Source organism: Euprymna scolopes, chromosome 7 (assembly GCF_053919585.1).
Source record: "Euprymna scolopes isolate OS-2025 chromosome 7, ASM5391958v1, whole genome shotgun sequence".
Taxonomy (NCBI): domain Eukaryota; kingdom Metazoa; phylum Mollusca; class Cephalopoda; order Sepiida; family Sepiolidae; genus Euprymna; species Euprymna scolopes.
The window spans coordinates 49982889-50007152 of NC_136488.1; the positions used below are offsets into that span (position 1 = coordinate 49982889).

The 24264-nt window shown below is 30.3% G+C and overlaps 2 protein-coding genes across 2 annotated transcripts in view; one reads left to right on the forward strand and one right to left on the reverse strand.

Moving 5' to 3' along the window:
* LOC145279729 (DNA ligase 4-like) overlaps positions 1-702 on the reverse strand; it is a 73404-nt gene extending 72702 nt beyond the window's left edge. Inside the window, exon 1 of the mRNA XM_080131022.1 lies at positions 564-702. The gene's annotated coding sequence lies outside the window, so the exon portion shown is untranslated. The remainder of the gene's footprint in view (positions 1-563) is intronic.
* On the forward strand, positions 585-23211 carry LOC145279734 (intraflagellar transport protein 25 homolog). Its single transcript, XM_080131029.1, has 4 exons — positions 585-718; positions 16518-16624; positions 19976-20050; positions 22869-23211. Exons 1-4 carry the CDS (start codon positions 618-620, stop codon positions 23006-23008), a joined length of 423 nt encoding a protein of 140 aa, XP_079987155.1. The 5' UTR covers positions 585-617; the 3' UTR covers positions 23009-23211.
* Positions 23212-24264: the final 1053 nt, after the last annotated feature.

The window sequence follows — 24264 nt, forward strand, 5'->3', positions numbered from 1 at the left end:
TTTACTTTTTTAGGCGATTTACGTGTGAATACCTTTAGAAACTGCGTAAAAAATAATATATATACACTTAGAATTTAGAGTGTGAGATCAGTTTCGCATATAAATTTGACGTAAAATGGTTCAATTTCCTGCAGCTAACCATTTTTTTTCCATGAAACATAAATAGTTTTTTTTTGTTCTTTTTTTGGTAAAAGCGGTCTACATTTTTAGGCGATTATATATAAAGAATAATACAATCGTGTCAAATTCAAATATAACTAAATTTAAATCTGTAATATATATATATATATATATATATATATATATATATATATATATATATATATATATATATATATATATATATATAAAGTGAATGAATACATAATTACTTTAAGTGCGTTCAATCCATAAAGCCATAAACCTAATGTGTCCACCCACCTGGTGAGGGAGTTAAAAACAATAGGTTTGGACTTATTTTATTTTCTTTTTCATTAATTTACTTCTAAATTTAAAAAAAAACACAATAAATTGTTAGGATTTTTTTTTTTTATATATATTTTTCGTCAAGGGAAATAACTCACTTTAAAAAAGTTAACATCCGCTTTTCACAAAAAAAGGTCAAACGTTGTCCGAGGATGGAAATTATGTCATCTGCTCCCTTGCTAAAAATTGGGGCCAAAATTGCTTTGGCTACTTCCAGGGATGAAGATTATCCACCCGAAAATATTATCGATGGGTAGGTACAGTTTTGGCCTTTCCATTTTTTTTTTTTTTTTTTTTTTTTCACTATTAAATAATGTGTAAAAGCTTCCTTCATCCTTCTGGTTGGCATGGCAACGATGATTACACGTACCTCAAATTTTAATTTCAGTTTCGTGTGAAGTACGCTCAAATAAAAAATTAGAATAAAAGTAATTAGTTAAGCTATTTATATGTAAAAAGTTCCAAATTATTAAGCCATTAAAACAATCGGTACTTGTTAAGTCAACAGTTGATTGTTTTTGTTTTTTTTTATTTTAAATATGTGGTATTAAGCCCAAACAACAGTACTTAATTGTCATGTCGAAAATAGTAAAAAAACAAAAACAAAACAAAACGAAAATTCATTGAGTAGAACAATTGCTATTGTGTTTTTAGTTAAAAATAATAATAGAAACAAAAAGGGTAAATTTATACAAACACCGTGACAGCGAATTAACCCTAACCCTAACCCTAACCCTAAACCCTAACCCTAACCCTAACGCTGTCACGGTGTTTGTATAATAATACCCAAAAAAGAGGTTTATCGCTATCGGTTAAAGCAAAATGTCAACCATTACATTTTAAACAATTTAACTCTCATGCGGATTATCTTCTGAATTGCATTGGTACCATTAATCGGAATCGGGACTCGGAAACATCAGAAGTTTTGGGGGATATCGCAATCGTTAAAATTGGTTCATATTTTCCGATGCCAAAACGATTCTTTTTAATTATCTTTTCTTTTATTTTTTATTTGATTTTGTTTAAAACAAAACCTACCAATGCTGGTAAGTGATAACAAAATAATAAGTATTTATTAATTTTAAACTACCAGTAACGCTAAAATCTATAGATCAACCCCCACCCACAAGTATGATTTTACGTTTGAGAAAATGTGTGCACATTTAACACGTGTTTTTACCGTAATAGAGAAAAATAGTTAAATATTTAGAGATTTATGAAGAATCGGAATCGGTAATTGTATCGGAAACGGAAAAAATATTAGAATCGTCCTATCACTAGTATAATCCAAGTTGAAACTCAACTTTCTCTCATAAACATTTTGTGGTTCACCGACATTTCATCACCTGACATTTATCACTCGACTATTAATCACGGACATATAATCATTAGATATTTAATCACATGCGTTTCATCACGTAGACACTTAATCACTCCACACCGAGAGTATTAATTACCTCTCAAGGAAAAAATAAAATTTATTTATGTAATAATGTTGTAGTGGACTGGTGGATATGTTATATATATATATATATATCCTCCAGTCGTTAGGAAAAATAGGAGAAATGATTTGAATTGGGAAAGGAAAAATGAATTGCTTTGAGGAAGGAATAAAGAACTAGGATTTGTTTCATGAAGAAACAAGTGAAAGAAAAGGGTACTACACGTGTTTAGTTTGGCGTGCGTCTCTCGCTGTTTACTGGTGAGGAGAAAAGTCTATTGTTGTAGAGAGAGAAAGAGAGAAAGTTAATCCAGTTTGGTGTGCGTCTCTCGCTGTTAGCTGGTGAAGAGGAAAGTCTATTGTAGTATAGAGAGAGAGAAAGAAAGAGAGAAAGTCAATCCAGTTTGGTGTGTGTCTCTCGCTGTTAGCTGGTGAGGAGGAAAGTCTATTGTAGTATAGAGAGAGAATGAGAAAAAGTCACTCCAGGCCATGGAGATAGAAAACGTATAAAGTGTACATATTGTCTGTTAGGTTTTTGGCCCCACATAGTAGCAAGTGGCGTAAGGCACGGACGCACGCCTCCCTTTTGGGAGGCAGCTGGTTCGCCGAACCTCTCAGCTCGAGAGCTGGTCTGAAATAGGGAGATGCTGCTTATTGCTCTTGCTTTTATAATTGTTTCCGGTGGTATTTTGCGCATGTGTGGATTTCCTTTGAAAGGGAATTGACGTTGTCCATCTGTGCGTACATGTGCATACGTTAGCGTGTGTTTGCATACACATGAATATGAGTGTATGTACACGAACATGAATATATGTGCTGTGTGGACGTGCGCGCGTATGTTTGTGTGCGCGTATGTATGTGACAAGTAATATAGCTTGAGATGTGAACGCGTGTTTTTGTGTGAGGCTAGAAAAGGCTCCCACAATGTTATGTGATTATGTCGTTATTACATTAAATTTTTAGCCCCTTTGACAATTTTGGGGTTATTTGTACAAGAGATTTAAATCTACAGGGTAAAACGGTCCCCCTGCCAATCGTCTAAGAGTAAGAGGAGAGGCTATCTGTTAGCTTAAAGTAAATATCAGACATTTTTTAAGACTTTTAAACAAATAAACAATAGACATAAGATTTATTTTAATTTATTTTTCATTTAAATATGTAAAACTTCTGCAAATAGTTTGTTGTATAAACAATAGGGTCTGCCAAACGATTGTGAAAAATAGACCGCATGTTTCGATGATGTCAAATTTGTGTTAACTGCTATGGAAAAGCAGAAGCGACTTAATGATTTTTTAAAACCTTTATCTTCTTCAAACTGCAATTAATAATTAATCTTTGTTATAATTTTGTTAGGTTTTAAGATTTACATAGTTTAACGATTAATATTATAAACATTTGTATATTAAATATGAAATATGGATTTACTGAATGTTCATTTGGTTACCTACGGGGTTCCATATTTTGTTCTGTAAAAAGAGACAAACAAAATATGAGGGAGGGGGGACCTACAAAATACTTAATATTTGTGCAATAATATTTTCAAATTGGTTTTAATCTGGCGATAAAATAGCTGACAAGAGCCATGTTTATGTAAAAACTTAATATTAAAAAAAAATTTAAACACAATTAATTAAAAGTCTATGTTGTAACGGAACATTTTGAAATAATGGAATTTTAATCGTTTTAATCTTTTAAAAGTTAATTAATGTTTACGAAGTTTCTTTTTCTTGGCAATTCAACTGATTATAGTATATATTAATTAGAAAAAACGCTATTAAAAAAAAATAATAATATTAAGTTTATATCAATTTTTTAATTGCAACTTCAAGGTAAATTTTTGTTCAATACGTGTATTTAAACTTTTAATAAATAAATATTTTTTACTTATTTGAACTCTTATGTTTCATAATAAATAGAAATTTCGATAGATTTAAATATATTTTGCTTGAACTTTGAAAAAATAAATATGGGGGGGGACACGCACTAAAAAAATATTTCCCCTCATATATTTTACAAAAACTGCATTTTATATGTAATCTCATTCTAAAATGGATAAGTATCGAAAATGTGACGAAAATCTGACCATTAGTTGATTTTTGCTAGATTTATTAAATACGGGTATGTTTTCACGTTCGGAATGTCTACTACATGGGAACGTTATTTTAAAGCGATGTAAACACGATTTTCGTCTCACAATTTCATTATTTTCGTTCGATGAAAAAAATTAAAAAAATTTATTACTGGTTTATTTTGCCCTTCTTCTTTTAAATGGTACAAAAGTTATACTGATAATATTAATTTATGATAAAGTTACATCGTTTTACATATGGGGTGGGGTAATTCTGTGGTGAATTTTGGCAGTCCCTAATAAACAACTATGAAGATGAGGGCAATAGTTCGTAAAAATAATGAAGAATTCTCTTAAAGGATTTCAAAAAAGTAGGCGAATATAATGTGGTGAAAAAAAATAATAGTCTTCAAGCGCTTTCGAAATTCCTAAGTGATTAAATGTCCACGTGATAAAAACGTGATTAAATGTCTAGTTATTAATAGTTCGTGATTAATAGTCGTGTGATGAAATCTTGGGTGATGAAAAGACCGTTAATTGTGTAGTTAAAGTTGTTCTTTGCTTACCGGTTTGATATATCCTTTGACCCCCTATTTTCATGTTAGGTTTTAATCTTGTATAATGTTTTAATATTTTTTTTCTCAATTTATAAAAATAAATATCTGTGACTTTATAATTTGGTTGCTTGATATTATTTCACATTTGTTTGTGTATTGCTTTTCTTTACTGTATTAAATTGGAGAACCTTTTCTCCTGTGTTTTCATTTATTTGGTAAATCAGAACCCTGGGACCTCCAGCCATATTTTTCATATTATCTTGCATAAAAGTTTTCGTAATAAAATATATATATCCTTTCATTTGTTCCTTATTAATTGCTCGTTCATTTACTTTGACATTTTTATTTTCTTTCATGCCGTTGAAGATGCCTTTTAGTTAAAAAAAAAAATGGTTTTATTTATTTTCGACTTGATGCTAACCAGTAACACACTTTTTACTGATTTTTATTCTCTGATGAAAAAAGCCTGTCTTTGAAAATTTATGAGTTAATGATTAAGAATTTTGGTTATAGGGGGTAAACCAAAAATATTGGTTATCTTTTACTGATTCATGTAATGCATTTGTTACTTTAACATTCTAATGGCAGGGAGGGTTAGGGTACTCATTGGTGGCAGGAAAAAAAATCTACAAACATTGAAAGAATATATATATTCAACATTAGATCTCTGTGTCACTTTGATTTTGGTTTCATGGAACAAACTACTGTATATTTTGGCATATAAGGCGACTGTCAGATAAGATGAGATACAAAATTGGAGCAAATGTTAATAAATTTATCAGATATCAGTTGTATATGACGACTGCTAAATCACGAAACCATGTTTGTTTAGCCTAGGTTAGAGATTGCAATACTGGGTATCTTATGAAATATTGTTTTTTAAAGATGATTTTTTAACTTTAAGGGTCGTCTTATACGCCAAAATATACAGTAATCTTTTTTTTCTGCTGAGACACAGTGAACGTACACTAATTTCTTTTAATGTTGGCATAATTTGGCACTCTTTGAACCTCTTCAAAGAAATCTAATTTAATCATAAGTTTTTTTTTATTCATATACTTGAAATTAATCGTTTTAGATTTGGATTAAGTGTTTATTTGTATGCATTACTCTCCCAGCAACTTTGAAATTCTCTTCACAATGGTATTTTTCTCTTTTTAAATAGGTTTTTGTCTTCTGCTAATGATAAATTCTTTTTTTACTGAATTTTATGTATTTTTCTTTTGACATTTAATACAAAAGCATTTTTTAAATATTAACTTTTAAAATATGGTTGAACCAATTGTTAACAACAAATGTTAAAGAAAACAAAAAACTTTAATAAAACTCAATTTTTCTTTCCCATAAAAAATAGATTATAGTAAATTTTATATTATGTGGTCTGTATTAGTAAAAGGTTAGCGATAAGATGGAGAGAAGAGAGACACACATGTGAACGTAACAGAAGCTTTATTAACGCTAAAGAAGGAGTAGTAGTTTTTGCTACTACGATATACGACATGATTGTGTGGTGGGAGGTTGCAGACAATGATGGTGGGAGTAATCCCAGCCAAGGGGAGATAACTTGTGTTACTTGATGTATATAACAGTAAGTTAACATACTTCCAAACTTTCTGCATGGCTGCTACCGGAAACGATGACAAAGCAAATCAATTCCTTCGCTTTTATTGTTCTTCAGTATTTCTATTGTGAAGCAATTTATTGAAATAAAATATAAGAAAAGGACATTATTGAAAAATATACAATAAAATTTTTTTAAATTATACAGATTAAAATAACACAATTAGTCTTTATTTGCGCTTTTAATTACAAAATTAAAAATAAAAGCTTTTATTTTATTTGAAATTTTATTATAAATATGTTTATGAAATTATAACAATATGTTTCTTTTTTTTAAATTTTAATAAAAGTTTTTTATTTGAATTTATATGATAAATATATATTTCTGAAAGTATAAAAATAAAATGATTGAAATTAAAATAACAATATTTCAAACATTATATAAAAATGTAATCAATACATAATATTCCTAAAATATGAGGTGCCTTAAATAAGTTTCCAGACTTTTTTGTACAGGCATTTAAAATTGTCATAGACTTTTAAAAATTCAGTATGTTATTGCTATATATCTTATGAGATGACTGACCAATTATTAAGATTTCAGATTCAAATGAACAGCTAGAGCAGGAATTGGAATACACCTTACTAAAGCCTGATTGTCACAGCTGGTGAATTACAAAAATGCAATCTGGACGTGAGGACACTTTAGAAGAACAATATGCAATAAAATTCTGTTTTTAACTTGGAAAAAAATGTCAGAGAAACGTATGGAATGCTTCAGACGGCTTTCAGATCATCTTACATGAATCGAGCATCAGTTTTTGAATGGCATAAGAGATTCAAGGAAGGCAGGGAGTCTGTGAGGGATGATGAGAGGTGTGGAAGGAGTAAGGAAGACAGAACACCAGAGTTGATTGGGCAAATAAAGAATTTCATGGATTGTCGTGTGTCTATAGAGGCAATACGTGCACAGTTTTATGTAAGTGTGGGAATTGTACACATAATTATTCGTAAGGAATTGAAGATACAGAAGATTTGCACAAAGTTTGTCCTAAGGGTGCTCAGAGAATATAAGAAAGAAAGACGTTGTTATGACAGCAGGAAGCGGATCAATTCCGATCCTGCAGTTCTTGATACTCTGATGACTTGTGATGGAAACTGGATCTACTGCTATGACCCAGAGACCAAGAGACAGTTCTCTGTGAAAGCATGCTGGCTCACCCAGACCCAAAAAAGGCCAGACAGAGCCAATCCCTCCCAGAAACTTATGATGATTCTTTTTTTTTTTTTTGATAGCACAGGCATGATCTACATGCAATGGGTTTCCACTGGACAGACAGTCAACAAGGAATACTATGTTGAGGTTTTAAAGGAGTTCAGGAAAAGAAAGTGGCCAGCACTCTTCAAATCAGGTCAGTGGTATATCTCTAAGTAAAATGCACCAGTCCACAACTTCATCCTCCTCACAGACTATTTGACCAAGATGGGCATCAAGACATTTCCTCACCCTTCCTATAGTCCAGACCTTGCTCCCTGTGACTTTTGGTTATTCCCTAGGCTAAAGGAAAACCTTAGAGGCTGTCATTATGAGACAATTCAGGAGATGAAAGAGGCTGTGATGAGAGTCATTGACATGCTCACACAAGAGGACATCCATGGGGCTTTCCAGAAGTTGTTAGAACAACAAGGGCATTACAGCTAGAGGAAATTACTTCGAATGGGACTAAAGTTTCGTGTGTGTATAAGCAATAAAAGTGCCTATACAAAAAAAAAGTCTGGAAACTTATTGAAGGCACCTTGTAGTTTAAAAAGATTTTAAAATGTTTTCAATAACATAAAACAAAGAAGAAACAAAAAACATGTTTTCAATAATTTGAAAAAAAAAAAAAAATTATTTCAATAATTCTTAATTAAAATAAGACCAAAAAAAAACTTTTCAATGATTATTAAATAAAAAAAAAGAAGGACCGGAAAAACATAATTAAAGAGAGTACATGCGCACAGAAGATATAGGCGTGAGAAAAAAAAAATGAAGGAACTGATTTGTCTTCTCATTGCTTCCAGTAGAAGCTACACAGTTAGACAGGAAGTATGTTAGCTGACTATAACCAGAATTATTTATTGTTTATTTTAATCTCTTGTTTTTTTTCATTAATAAATATTGTAATGTATTCAATTTTTACTTTCATCATCAATTTTCTTAAAAAGATCTATCTAGTATATTGAACTTTGTATCATCGCAATAGATTCTAATTTAAACATAATATTGATCCTTGTAATTATATATATATATATATATATATATATATATATATATATATATATCAGTTTGTGATGATTAATCGGAAATCAGAAAAATCGAAACTTTTGTGGGTATCGGAATCGAAACAATTTGAGTCTAGTTTCCAATGCCAAAATGATTCCTTTACTTATCTTTTTTATTTTTTTTTTTGTCTGAAACAAAATCTTCACCAGTTGGTAGTAATAATAAAGTTATAAATATTTATTGATTTTAAACTATCAGTAATAATAAAATTATAAATATTTATTGATTTAAAACTATCAGTAATAATAAAATTATAAATATTTATTGATTTTAAACTATCAGTAATAATAAAATTATAAATATTTATTGATTTTAAATTATCAGTAATAATAAAATTATAAATATTTATTGATTTTGAACCATCAGTAATAATAAAATTATAAATATTTATTGATTTTAAACTATCAGTAATAATAAAATTATAAATATTTATTGATTTTGAACCATCAGTAATAATAAAATTATAAATATTTATTGATTTTAAACTATCAGTAATAATAAAATTATAAATATTTATTGATTTTAAACTATCAGTAATAATAAACTTATAAATATTTATTGATTTTAAACTATCAGTAATAATAAAATTATAAATATCTATTGATTTTAAATTATCAGTAATAATAAAATCATAAATATCTATTGATTTTAAACTATCAGTAATAATAAAATTATAAATATTTATTGATTTTAAACTATCAGTAATAATAAAATTATAAATATCTATTGATTTTAAACTATCAGTAATAATAAAATTATAAATATCTATTGATATTAAACTATCAGTAATAATAAAATCATAAATATTTATTGATTTTAAACTATCAGTAATAATAAAATTATAAATATCTATTGATTTTAAACTATCAGTAATAATAAAATCATAAATATTTATTGATTTTAAACTATCAGTAATAATAAAATTATAAATATCTATTGGTTTTAAACTATCAGTAATAATAAAATCATAAATATCTATTGATTTTAAATTATCAGTAATAATAAAATCATAAATATTTATTGACTTTAAACTATCAGTAATAATAAAATCATAAATATCTATTGATTTTAAATTATCAGTAATAATAAAATCATAAATATTTATTGATTTTAAACTATCAGTAATAATAAAATCATAAATATTTATTGATTTTAAATTATCAGTAATAATAAAATCATAAATATTTATTGATTTTAAACTATCAGTAATAATAAAATTATAAATATCTATTGGTTTTAAACTATCAGTAATAATAAAATCATAAATATTTATTGATTTTAAACTATCAGTAATAAAATCTTTAGATCATCCACACACAAATTGGTTTTTATCTTTGAGAAAATATTTACACATCAAACATGTGTTTTTATGATAATTGAGACAAAATATTAACTTTATGATTAAATATTTAGAGATTTATAAAGAATCGGAATCAGTAATTGTATCGGAATCAGATAATTAGTATGGGATTGGTAATTGTATCGGAATTGGGAAAGATATTGGAATCGCCCCACCACTAATATTATATATATATATATATATTATATATATATATATATATATATATATATATATATATATAATGTATGTATGTATCCTTTATTGATCTGTATACATACATATATATATATATATATATATATATATATATATATATAGTAAATTATAAAATATATATGGCGATTAAGCTACACTGAATATCCCGTGTTTCATCCACTCTAGGACCTTTCAGTTCTTCATGCTGAAGAGTCCTAGAGTGGATGAAACGCGGAATATTCAGTGTAGCTTAATCGCCATATACATTTTATAACTTACTAACTAGCTCTACATACATATTGAGCACTTTTGAAGTAAATACTTAAAGTTTACGCATAAATCTATACTTTCGTATATTAATTTTATGTGAGTAAATTAAGTAGTTATATATATATATATATATATATATATATATATATAATCAGTTTTGGCAAATAGCAAACAGAATTCTGAACAGAAGCGTGTGCTCCATCCCAACTATCATCAATGGACCTGAGGTAATCTCGTCAGCATCAGACAAAGCCAAACTCTTTGTCAAGAACTTTGCAGCTAATTCTACCTTTTGCGATCAAGGCCGCCAACCCCCAATATTTCCTCCTGTATCTGAAAACACACTATGTGATATACGTATATCTGTACGTGATGTTGCCAAGCTAATCAAAAACCTTGATTCCATTAAAGCAACTGGCCCGGACGGTATTCCAATTATAGTACTCAAAAAACTTCAACCTTAACTAGCGCCCATACTTACAAAACTATTTAAACGTTGTCTTAAGGAGAATAGTTTCCCATCTCCCTGGAAAATTTCATCAGTATGTCCTGTATTTAAGAATTCAGGTGATCGCTCATCTCCCTCTCAGTACAGGCCAATAAGTCTCCTGTGCGTCATGAGTAAGTTGCTGGAATCTGTGTTAAATACAGAAGTAATCAACCATCTCAACAAAAATAACCTTCTTAGTGACACTCAATATGGTTTCCGTTCTGCTAGATCTACAGCAGATGTGCTTACAGTTATATCTCATAGGATTAGCAAATCTCTCAACGGAGGCAACCTTTCTAGGGCAATTGCTCTTGACATATCTAAGGCCTTTGATAGGGTATGGCATAAAGGTTTACTTCATAAGATCTCTAGCTATGGTATAGCTGGAAATGTCTTCTCAATTATTAAATCATTTCTTTCTGATAGGTTCATAAGAGTAGTAGTTGAGGGGCAAAAATCAGAAGCCCACAGTATTAATGCTGGTGTCCCTCAGGGGTCCATCCTGGGCCCAACTCTTTTCCTGATCTACATTAATGATCTTCCAAATCACATCCTTACATCATTTGTAGACATTTATGCTGACGACACTACCATTTATGGTAGCACATCTAAGACAGTAAACGACCAAGTTCTCTCCAATTCTCTCTCCTCTGATCTTGAGCATGTAGTACAATGGGGAAAGGAGTGGCTGGTTACTTTTAATGCATCTAAAACCAAGCTTCTCTCTTTACATCATCAACATTCTGATCCCCATCTGGCATCAATTGAAATGAATGGCTCTCGTCTTCAGGAGGCCTCAAGTTTTGACAAGCTTCTGGGCTTGACCATTACTGATCTTAAATGGAACACGTACATCAAATCTGTTGCCAAGGCCGCTGGAAAAATGGTGGGATCTTTCTATCGATCCGGTAGATATCTCACTGCTGATGCTATTCTCTATCTATATAAGAGCCAGGTACGTCCAAGGATGGAATACTGTTGCCACATCTGGGCAGGAGCTGCTAGAAAGGACTTGTCCTGCCTTGATAGAGTTCAAAATAGACTTCGTAGCCTCGTAGGAGATGTCCTTTTCTCTTCCTTGCAACCTCTATCTCACAGAAGAGATGTTGCGAGCTTGTCTCTGATGTATCGTTATTTTCATGGAAAGTGTTCGACTGAGCTTCAATCTATGGTCCCCCCTCGCCAAACTTTCACAAGAAACACTCGTCTAGCTGTAAACACTATCAATAATTCCCCCCACTCTTTATCTGTGCCTAAACCTAAACGTAGATTCCATGAACAAAGCTTTATTATTAGAACTGCACGCCTGTGGAATTGTCTTCCGTTTTCCTGCTTTCCGGCTGACTATAATATGGTTGTCTTCAAGTCTAATGTAAATAAGTTCTTGATGAGCCGTTCCATATAAGTTATCAAATTTAACAAATTTTCATTACTAATGATTACTATATTGTCCAATTTCTACTGTACACTCTTTAACCCTTATCTTTGAGTGGCCTCTTGGCCTTGATAATGTGTTGATAACTATGAAAAAAAAAAAAAGAAAAAGTCCAATGTGAACAAGTTCTAATTGATTCGTCCCCCTAAGTAATCCAAGTTACAAAATTCCCACTGTTTACTATGCTAAAATCACAATGACTAATGTATACCTATTAACCCTTATCCTTGAGTGGCCTCTGGGCCTTGATAAGTGGTGACACCCATGTAAGAAAAAAAAAAAAAAATCTGTAGAATATTACTTCTCTCATACTTTGAGACTTACTTTCAAATTGTGTGCTAACCAGCAAAATTATAGCTAGTCTATTTTTACTGTTTTTCTTCTGAGAATAAGTGTTATGCTTTGAAACGCCATGGAATAAGGAAATAATTATCTTTATTTTGTATTCCTTTGTTTGAATAATAAATGTTGCAAATTGTAATTTCCTTTAATATATATTAGTGTTGCGATGATTAATCGAAATCGGGAATTGGAAAATTTTTAGCTTAATTTTTCAATTTCAAAACGATTCTTTTAATTTTTTCTTGAAAATAAAAAATTGAAACAAACACAAATTTATTTATTTATTAGAAGTTGTTCGTTTACAATATAAGACTAAGGGCCACAGAAATCGGTTATAAATCCAACTTTCAGATTTAACATTGATTCTTAGGGTCTAATTTATTTCTTTTATTGGTACATTACTGTAAATATCCCTTTGTAAACCTTTTTTACACATATTCGCTAAACGTTTCAGGGAGTTCACACTGGATATTAAAAAATTTATAATGCTCTGGATAAGGTTTTTCAATTTTGTTGGCACTGTCTGTACACTGTTGTTGTTTGCCATCAGCATCTTCTGAAATAATTATGATATTTCATTGCTTTGGACACAAGTGAAAAAGTATAGATAAAAATCTCATAATGAGTTTATCAAAATCTTGGATAAAAAACATAAAAGGAAGTTTTAGAATTTAAAAGGAAATTATGGTTACGTTTAAACTTACCCCTCTTCCCTCAAAGAAGAATGAGTTTCAGACATTTGTTACTCTAACTAACATAATAAAAAAGTGATGAAAAACAAATACGCAAAAAATAAATGTTACCAAAGGCAAGACTCTACTACCTACCTGAGTAAGTTTGTGTTTAAACTTATTTTAAAATGTGTTTTTAGTTCAATCACTCAGTTGAATTGGAATAAAAAAAATGGCTGCCCATAAGCCCTTCACAAAGGCCCTTGATAACCAGTCAAAATCAAAAATTAAACAAAATTTGTAGAAATACATCAAATAAATGTCAACGGTTGAGCAAAAATGTTGTTTTACCAGTTTCGATTTTTGAGTGATTAGACAAGATTAAAAAATTAATATGGGCTGGAAATGATTATTTTTGCATTAAATTTATGTGATTCTAAACTAATTCTAAAATAATAATTTTTTTTCTTTCTGTCACATCATCATCTAAAAAATGTAGAATCTCATTTTGGGGGATGGATTTTTTAGCTAAAGGTATTACTCTATTTCCCATGATTATTATTAATAGTATTACTATTATTATTAGTAGTAATATTTTCTTTTTCTTTTTATAGTAATGCAAATCAATCTAATAACCAACCAAATCTTTATAATTAAAGAAAAAATATGAACATTTTTTTATAGAGGGAAAGTAGAGAACAGTTAACAGACCCGTCACAATGTTAAGAATGGTTTTCTAAATTGCAACATTATTATTATGTAGAAACTCATTCTTGACATGGGATGGATTTGTTAACTATTTTGTCCCTTAACTGTTTTCATATTTTGCATACCAATCATTGATTCTTTTTGTTTATGAAAATTTCAAATGGCATTAACGACGACCAAATACAAATGAGATTTGTTTTAAAAGAAAACAAATCTTGCCTCACAATTTTCAATCAATTATAAGGAAAAGATCTGAGAAAAATATTTAGAAAGATCTACTCTTATAATATACCCACCAACCTCAAGTGTATAATTTTTACGTTTTGCAAAATGTGTGCACATATTATACCGGGGTTTACTATCTTTTGAACGTATTTTAAAAAGAATTAAATCTCTAATTAAATATTAAGAAATTTTTAAAATATTGGAATCACTACTTGTCTCAGAATTGGGAAAAATTTTTGAATCATCCCATCACTCATATATATATATATATATATATATATATATATATGAACAAATGATTAATAAAACATGTTAAAAGACATCTTGAAAAAGAGTTAAAAACATATTTAATTTTAAAAAGGAAGCACAAAATAAGTGGATAGTCCTTAATCCACGGAGTTTCAAAGAAATACTCTCCTTCTCATCAGAGGGCAGGAATTAGCAAAATGCGGGATCGGATTTTGCATGTAAAAGTATTTAATGAAACTACAAGTAAGTCACAGATCTTACTTGGTTAAAAAAAGGTTGAGGTAAGGGGAATAGGAGGTAAAAGAAAAATGATAAAAAGATTTCACATGAATGGATAGTCCGGTGAAGGGTAAAAAATCCAAGAATTGTAAATTCCAAGGAACTCTGCCTTTTGGATTATTTTGGACCATTTGGAACTTACCCATTGGATTGGAAATTTTTAATTCGACCGTTTTGGATTTTACCATTCTTGGATTTTTTACCCTTCACCGGACTATCCATTCATGTGAAATCTTTTTATCATTTTTCTTTTACCTCCTCCTATTTCCCTTACCTCACCCTTTTTTTTAACCAAGTAAGATCTGTGACTTACTTGTAGTTTCATTAAATACTTTTACATGCAAAATCCGATCCCGCATTTTGCTAATTCCTGCCCTCTGATGAGAAGGAGAGTATTTCTTCGAAACTCCACGGATTAAGGACTATCCACTTATCTTGTGCTTCTTTTTTAAAATTAAATATGTTTTTAACTCTTTTTCAAGATGTCTTTTAACATGTTTTATTAATCATTTGTTCATATTATAAGCTCTATTTCCTTTTCGGTTTTATTGAGCTTTTACATCTGGTTGAGATTACTTTACTTGTAAATATTAACTCTTTAATATTTATAATATATTTTAAGTTTACCATTTTGATTACCTTGGTAAACTTATTGTAATTTTTATTTTTTTAAAATTTTTTAATATATATATATATATATATATATATATATATATATATACTAGCAGGTTGATTCGATGTTGCCTGGGATCGAATGATGATCAACAAATGTTTCACACTCCCATATTTTTATCATCTGGTTGAGATTACTTTACTTGTAAATATTAACTCTTTAATATTTATAATATATTTTAAGTTTACCATTTTGATTACCTTGGTAAACTTATTGTAATTTTTATTTTTTTAAAATTTTTTAATATATATATATATATATATATATATATATATATATATATATATACTAGCAGGTTGATTCGATGTTGCCTGGGATCGAATGATGATCAACAAATGTTTCACACTCCCATATTTTTATCATCATCAAAATCAGTGTAATCGCTCATTTTTCAATCAAATCGATGGATTGCCTGCTTTAATTGGGGACCCATCGCGGTGCATTTGAAGGAAGCTTCATATGTCTCTTGCAGTGACTTAGTTCACAATACATTGTAGTCTACATTGCACTGTACTGTTGATTTTATAAAATTATTTTATATAATAGCATAAATTTAAGTTTAAAATGCAAAAGTCAAATATAATGCTTCAGTTGTGCTCTAAACAGAAATATTCATTTCAAACATGCCTCTGTCATATCAGAGAACCTACTGTTGATTTTATATGTTGGGCCTTTCAGCTTGTGTGGTATTAAAACTTCTCAAATGCTCTTGTGACGTTAGGCTGTGTAAGGTGTTAACTTTGGTCCATATCACGTGTTCCTTCTTTCATTGGATTCTCTCGATTATCGATATTTAAGACATTCCGATACAAAACCTACCTAAGAACACTGTTAGGCACATAAAGTATCTTCATATGAAATTTCATAAAAATCGTTTTCAAGTTCGTAGGAAATAAACACACACACACACACACACACAGAGTTCTTTTTATATAATAGTATATATATGTACTCTAACAGACGTTGAAAATATTTTTAAAAAAAAGAATAAATGTTTAAATTTCAACAGTATTTCTTGCGGTTAATGGTAGCCGAATGGATTAGGTCCTTGCTAATGAAGCCAGACATGGCTTCTGTCGCTGGGTTTGAGTCTATCGACAAGTGTTAATCGTGACACCCTGCAGTGATGATTCCCAAAAGGATGAAGCACCAGCGTCTGTAGGTATTTAATAATATTGTAGTAAATACTATATAATTAAATTCTCTATTTTTGTTTTTCAGAAAGACTGGTACTTTTTGGGCTACAACTGGCCTGTTTCCACAAGAATTTATCATCTCTTTTAAGTCTGTGTTGAATATTCAACAGATAACCATCTTCTGTTATAATGGTAAGATTTTTTTTACTGACCAGAGAATTATTACTTGTGTATGTCAATGATATCTGTCGGTACTACTACTACTACTACCATTGAGACGCAATGCAAAAAAGTAATTTTTAAAATTTTATCTGATGTTGCTGTTGTGTCAAACATGAAACGTTTAACTAAAATACACTTTTTTAGCTTTTGAACTAGGATTAAAATATAATTTTTGCTTTGTTCAAAAATGGTACAATAATAGTTTGAGGTCTGTGTTTGAGCCAGGCATCCATAGAATGAAAATATGCGACAAACTCCTACAAGATAGACACGATAGCCAGATATACTCTAAAAGTAAATTGATCGGAGATCTTAAATAAGTATGTTTCAGTTTGAATAAAGGTGGTATAATAATTTTGTTGGGCCTGTGTTCATGTCAGAACACAAATCTGTACCCTTTGATGCTCACATCTGTACTTTTACAACTTATTGGTGGAATAGAATGTTTATGAAAGAAGGTACAATAAATTCAGTTCTAAAAATAAATGTACGGATTATTAACAGAAAAACAAAAGGCATTGCTAATCAAAACATTCAATGCAGAATTCCTTTGTTTTAAAGAAATTATTCCTAAGTAATCTAAGTTTTTGATACATGCAAATGCATTTGTGCATAAACTTAACCGAAAGTTGCCATTTAAATTTCAAAATAATCAAACATAGAATGCTACAAAACAAACATTAAAGCACATCTTTCACACGGAAATACTATGGCAAGCCCCACCTATCCTCAATGGTTCACTTCAACTTGTACAGCTGCCACTGCACAAAGGCAACATGCATTCTGCAAATTTGTCTACCATAATTCATATGCAAATAGGGAAAAATCTATAGATACTAGAAATCATTGTAAAAGCGAAATAACCACAGCCAAGAGAAGGCATACCGAAATGACCAGGGAACATATCGAGTCGCAGAAATTAGAAACTTGGAATTTCTGAAAAATTTATAATAGTGTAATGAATAATAGGCGTTCAACAATTACCCATTATCCAACAACCATAAAGTCGCTTGCATGACTATCGAGAAGACTGACCTGCTTGCCTGGCAATCTGCCTCTACCTTAGATCTCGCAAATCATTCGCTCCAAGCTTCCCTTTACAGACAGAATCCACACTGGTAGATCTGAAAATCATCCCCTTCTCATGTCCTTGATATAAAAAAACCTAGACATCTCCAAGGCATGTGGGCTTGATCTTATCCCCTGCTATACTAATTATGAAATACTTTAACATGGTCATCTTCAAATCCAATGTCAACAAATATTTGTTATAAACCATCTTCAAAATCAAATTTTTGTTCATTCCATTCATCAGTCTCAATCCTCTCTTAATATTCATCACTCAGCTAACCATCGATCCATCTTATTAACTCATACCCTTAAGTGGTTTATGGCCTTGATAGGTGATGACTCGTTATGATAAAAAAATGTCAATAACACCAGCAATCCCATACAGAAAAATGAATTGCTTAGAAAATGGAACCTGGGAACAATATACAGGTGTAAGTCTTGGAAAAATGGATGTACTCTAGGGTTAAAATGTCCAATCCCTCCATTTCTGGTTCTCCAATCATAGAAGCAAACTTTCAAAAGTGTCATTTAATAACATGTTAATTTCAAAAGGGAGAGGAGCCCAATCAAAGCAAGGCCAGGTTACTGGTTGAGTGCATATGATGTGGAAAAATCTTGAAACAAGCAATAAAGCATGACTAAGGATTAACTGGAAGTATTTTCAAGATGTATTTTCATTAAGTGAGATTATTCCGGCATGTAATAGTTGTCTACTTGTTGACACCAAAAGCTCTATCAAACAATTTGTTAGTAAAATAGAAAGTGATTGTCAGTGCATAAGTGAGAATGAAATGGAACCAGTAACAATTTTAGTAAATGTTATTTTCTTCATGAAATTAAACAAACTATTCAGAAAGCACTATGGTCTGCAGTTTGCTCATAGGTGTAATAGATGGTGAAGAAATGGATAAAAAAGTGTTAGACTGATACCAATAAAATAATCAAAATGCGACTCTGCAGATATTTTTAAGAAGTAAAAAGGAAGCTGACTGTAAATCTAAAAGTTTATTCATAAATCATTTTGTTTTTATTATCAATCTTAATGAAAGTAGATATAGATAGGAATAAGGTAATAAGCAAATAGTTTACATAGGAATAAGGTAACTATCAGGTCGCCCAATCGTAAAATATGCTTAAATATATTTTAATTCATGCAGATAACAAAAAGATAAATAAAATAAAATAAAATATGACTTGTGTGCTATCAGCTAGAATTGAAACCAAAACACTTAGCACTCCAGCCCTGGTTACTACCATTTGCACTATTGACAGATAAGAAAGAATAAAAATTTAAGCAACTTCAAGCTATGAATATATTTTACACATGTGCAGAAATAACAGGTTTAGTCAGCTTATTTTTGTCAAGGCAAACTGGGTTTTTTTTTTGCAATTTCGACCAATTTTTTTACTGGTTAAAAATCAAATCAAAATTGTTCCTCAGGTCTAAATTCCATGTATATATCAAGTTTCAAGTCTGTAGACCAAATATTCAGAAAGGAGTTTCATAGAGATCATTCTGCACACACAGAGACAAGGTTATATATATATATATATATATATATATATGATACATTTTTGTTCTTTTGTTTAAGGGATCAAAACTGTTGGGGAACCATGATTTAATATACTGCTTTGTTTTTAAATCCTCAAACCAGTGTTTCATGATAAACAACTGATGATCCCTGAAACTTAGAACTATCGTGAGTCGGAGAAAGCGAGTTGATTCAGTGATTGCAGGAGATTAAATAACTTACTGACAAAATAATTTTCCAACAAAGGACTAAAATAATGAATTAACAAAAAAATTAGTTTTCAAGGTTTAAAAACTTCCAAGACTATACACACACACGTGTGTGTGTGTGCTTGAATTTTTTTATCCTAAATGTTACACATTTATGCAGAATGTAGAAAATATGCAGAAATTGAATTGAGTATTGATATAATAATGAAATTAGCCAGCCAATAAGAAACCAAAAAAAATGTATAATTAATTAGTGAACATTCATTTTTCAAAGGAATGTGTAAATTAGTTAATCTTCATGAAGTTGCTTGTATATCCATAACTGAGTATATTAAGAAGTTATTTTTAATAATTTTTAAATAAAAAAAGTAGGCTTTTAATATCAATGTCAGTGTGACAACAAAAAAAATCAACTTGATACGTGTATAGATAAGCAAAGAAATAAAACAGATGAAAATGAACACAGAAATATTTCCTTGTATGTCTAAAAGTTAACTTTTCTATTTCAGTTCTTGACCTGGAAATTGAATGCAGTAAACAAAGTATTTTGGATTGCCAAAAATGGGAACCTCTAGTGAAACAAGGTTGAGTAAAATTTGTTTTATTTTCTTGTTTTGTTCTATTTTTATGTATTTTGAACAAGTTACTTATTTTCTATTTACTTGTAGAGTATGAACCGCCCTCTCTCCCAAATGACACTTATAGAATCGTTAATCCAATGCCAATGAAACATAAGTGTTTATTACTTTTGTAAGCTAATAAAATAACTTGACTCAAGTCATACTGGATGACCCCCCCCCAACTATATCATCCATAGATACAATGTACAAAAATGTCAATAGCACAGTTTCTTTTACCTCATCCTGTTCACACCACTGCTTATCCCCCATAACGTTTCTTTGTCTACCCAAAACCTCTTAATAACCACTAAGTAGTGCTCAATATTGATCATGACTGACTGTTCATTCTCAACTTCAAACCAGTAAGAAACCAATTATCTTTGTTGTTTTGATATTGCAGTCAATGCAGTGCTCTTGATGGAGTGCAATGGCCTTTGCAGAAAGTCTTCTCCACACTTCGTGTTACACCTTTGAATTGCCTGTGGGAGATACTTTAGCAATTATCACATCAATATATGGTGTGATCCACAATAAACTTCACACTACCAAACCCTAATCACCCAGATTTTTATCTGTGAGATTATCTCAAAGATAATGTTTGTTAAAACAATCTTCAGACAATTTCTGAACTGATGTGAGCCATTACATCAAAAATCAAAGTTGTGCCAAATGTTAAGGTTGTGTCCGAGTTGTTGATTTTTATGCATGCTGTATTCAGGTGTGTTTGCAACATAATGGTGCATATTTGCAGTGTATTCTTGAATGGCAATTAAATAAAGACTATTGGATATTTATGACTTAAGCTTGGTGGACAAATCAGACACAAAGTAGAGTTTATTTGTTATCGAAAAGGGTTGGTTTGCATAAAATATTTTAACAATTCTAGGAGTGATATTTTTTTTTTGGATGGGGGGAGGGAGGTGAAATCATCCTGTATAAATGGAACCAAGTTATTGTCATGGATATTATAGAAATCATTCTCTAGAGTCCTAGATGACCATCCAAATATGTAACACAGTTGTATCAGATTTTTTTGTAAAGATCATTTTATATTTAATAATAATAAATGTTGGTTTGATAAGCTGTTTTTTGAAAAACAAAACAAAACTCAAACCTGCTTGTTGGATCCAATTGTGTTTATCTTTGTTACTTGCAATGTGAAGTTTTTAATACTATGGCATCAGACTACATTGATTTGAATGTTGGATTTATAGAAAGAAACAGTTGATCCAAACTATATTTAAAATCAAGTATGAGGAGCAGCTGATCTGAATGTTGAATGTTTATGTTTTATAAGAAGTCAAAGTAGTTTGAGGAACGGCTGATCTGGGAATCTCTCCTTCTGAAGCTTTCCCTCCCCGTTGACATGGCAATTTCTCCTTTTGAGACTTTCCCCTCATGGTTCAGAAGCACTTTGGCTCCAGTGGAAAACACTCAGTTGCCTTATGAATAGGATGATCAACAGTAGCTATAACCAGTTGAAACTATAAAACTGGTCCAACTGTTTGTAAATGTAGAGAGGAGAACCATACTATGTCACACTGCCTTGTTTACCCTTTACTGTCGAACTGGTGCAGCTTGAAAGATTTTGCAGAATACAACAATAATGCAAGGGAATTGCATAAAAAAATGTGTTTGTCCACATACTTCAAAGACACGCAAAGAATTTTTTTTTTAAATATTTGCTTTTACACTTAAATTTAAAATAGCATTTTGTCAGTGATACGATTGGTTCAGGTATCTAGCAATATATATTGTATGATAGCAAGAATTAAGAATTGATAAAATTCAAGGAACTTTTATCATTACTAACCAACAGAATACTGCAACTATTGACTAAAGGAAGTGTCTATCAGGCCTGCACACAGTGTGATGATGTATGGAAGTGAAATTTGGCTTGTGAGAGTTGTGAACATGTATTGTATGAAGTCCAATGATATTGTGGATTTATAAACTCATCTTAAAGACAGATTCAGATCTGATGAGTTCAGAGAAAGATTAAATCTGGACAATATAGGGAGATGTGTGCAGAACAAAAAAAACTGATGGTATAACCATGTTAAAAGAATTTATGGGAGTTCTTGGGTTAGTAGATATAGAACAGTTGAGATAGCAAGATCATTTCACAAGAGAAGGCCAAGGAAAACAAGAGAAAGTGATGAGAATGGATTTGAGAGAATGAGTGATAAAAATTGGATCATAAATAGGTTAGCTTAGAAGTCAATTTATAAAAGCCGTCCAACACATGCATATAAGATGGACGTTAAACATGATGATAATGGTAAGTCTGTTATGTTTAAGTTTGAAATAGCATTGTCATCATTAAATGCACAGGTTGAATGGAACTAAAAAAAAAAAGTCTGATGTGCATACCCGTAACAAAATAAAGATGTCATAGTCCAATACTCATGTAAATTGATCAAGTAGTTTTATTTTTAAATAAGAAAATCAAATTTTATGAGTAACCAACGTACGGCTGTCTTGTCTACCATTTTGAAAAAAAATCTTTAAAAAAATAAATAAAAAAAAGGGACAAAACTCAACATAAATTCAAACTTACAAGATTTATGTTGTACTGCCTATAAATTCCCATTAATCGCCTAATTTTCTTTATAAAAATAAAACTGCTCGATCAAATTACATAATTTTTGGAATATATTTTCGTTTTATCTCAAGTACTTACATCTTAGAAATTTTCTTTATTTTTGGTTAATAAAGAGGAAATTCTGGACAAGAACCAATTTTTTTTATTCAAGTTCAATTATTTTTATTTATTTGGTAGGATTGGTCCAGAATAAAGGAGAAATAACCAAGAAAGAATTCCTCGTGAACACAAGTGCACATCATCTGCGATTCGTCATAGCATCAGGCTATGACCATTTTGCATGTGTCTACAATGTTGGCATCACCACAAGTTCATGATTTGAAAGTTTACAATTCTAGGATTCATTTCAAGACATTTTTCTGAAGGAGTAAAAGCTTTCTTTTAGATTTTATCTGATTTTCAAAATAAACAAAATTTTTTGTTATAATTTAAATTTTCTTTTGTTTTCAGATTCATAAAAAAACAAAAACATAACTTTCAGGTATTATTAATCAAATATTTATTGAAATAATAAAATGGATGTAAAAAAAAGGATGTATTTGAGCTTCATTACTTGTTCTTTTCTCCACTTTACTTGCATACCAGGTTGCCATTAGGTTACCAGACCCCCCTCCACCATCTTGGAGTAGTTATAATATAATCGATTAACTTTTCCAGGTATTAAGTTGGTACAAAAATGATGTCATTTTTTGATGTTCAACTTATAAGGTTGGAGCAAAAATAAAGTCATGGTATAACCACGTGTAAGGTTGCCAGGAACCAACACGTAGGCTTCCGTCACAAAGTGGACAAAAAGTAGAAATAACTCCACTGCGTTTTTTCTTTGTAACAATGACGTTTTTTTTTTAATTGCTACAGCCATGACGTCACCCACATGATCTAGAATGTTCCCCATGCCTCTCATGTGATCATTCTCTTTTTTTAGTCTTTTCTTCTTTACTGGTGACGCCATTTCGCATGTATTTACACATGTGCTGTGTTACATGTGTTAAAAGAATGGATGAGCGGTTTAGTAGATGCCTTTTCTTTTTTGTATATCACACAAATATTTTCCATTTTGTTTTAACTCTTTCAAAATGAGAAAATAAGTGTGAAAGATACCAAATCATCAAACAAGCCTGCTGATTTTTTTTTTTTTATATATATGGAAACTGCTCCAGACAAGAGATCAAGTTAATTAATATAAGGAACTAAATAATATATTACTTTAAGGTTAAAAATTAGCCAATCATAAGTGTTAGAGCGATAGATTCCTACTCAGAGTGCTTTGTACGTTTATTTTTGGCAACCTCATAACTCACTTCTCATTTTTTTCCATTAGTTCTCATATTCCATGAACGATGTTTCTTACAAAGGGGGAAGAATTGCTATTTTCTGAGTAGGAATCTATCGCTCTAACACTTATGATTGGCTAATTTTTAACCTTAAAGTAATATTATTTAGTTCCTTATATTAATTAACTTGATCTCTTGTCTGGAGCAGTTTCCATATATATATATAAAAAAAAAAAAAAATCAGCAGGCTTGTCAGCTTGTTTGATGATTTGGTATCTTTCACACTTATTTTCTCATTT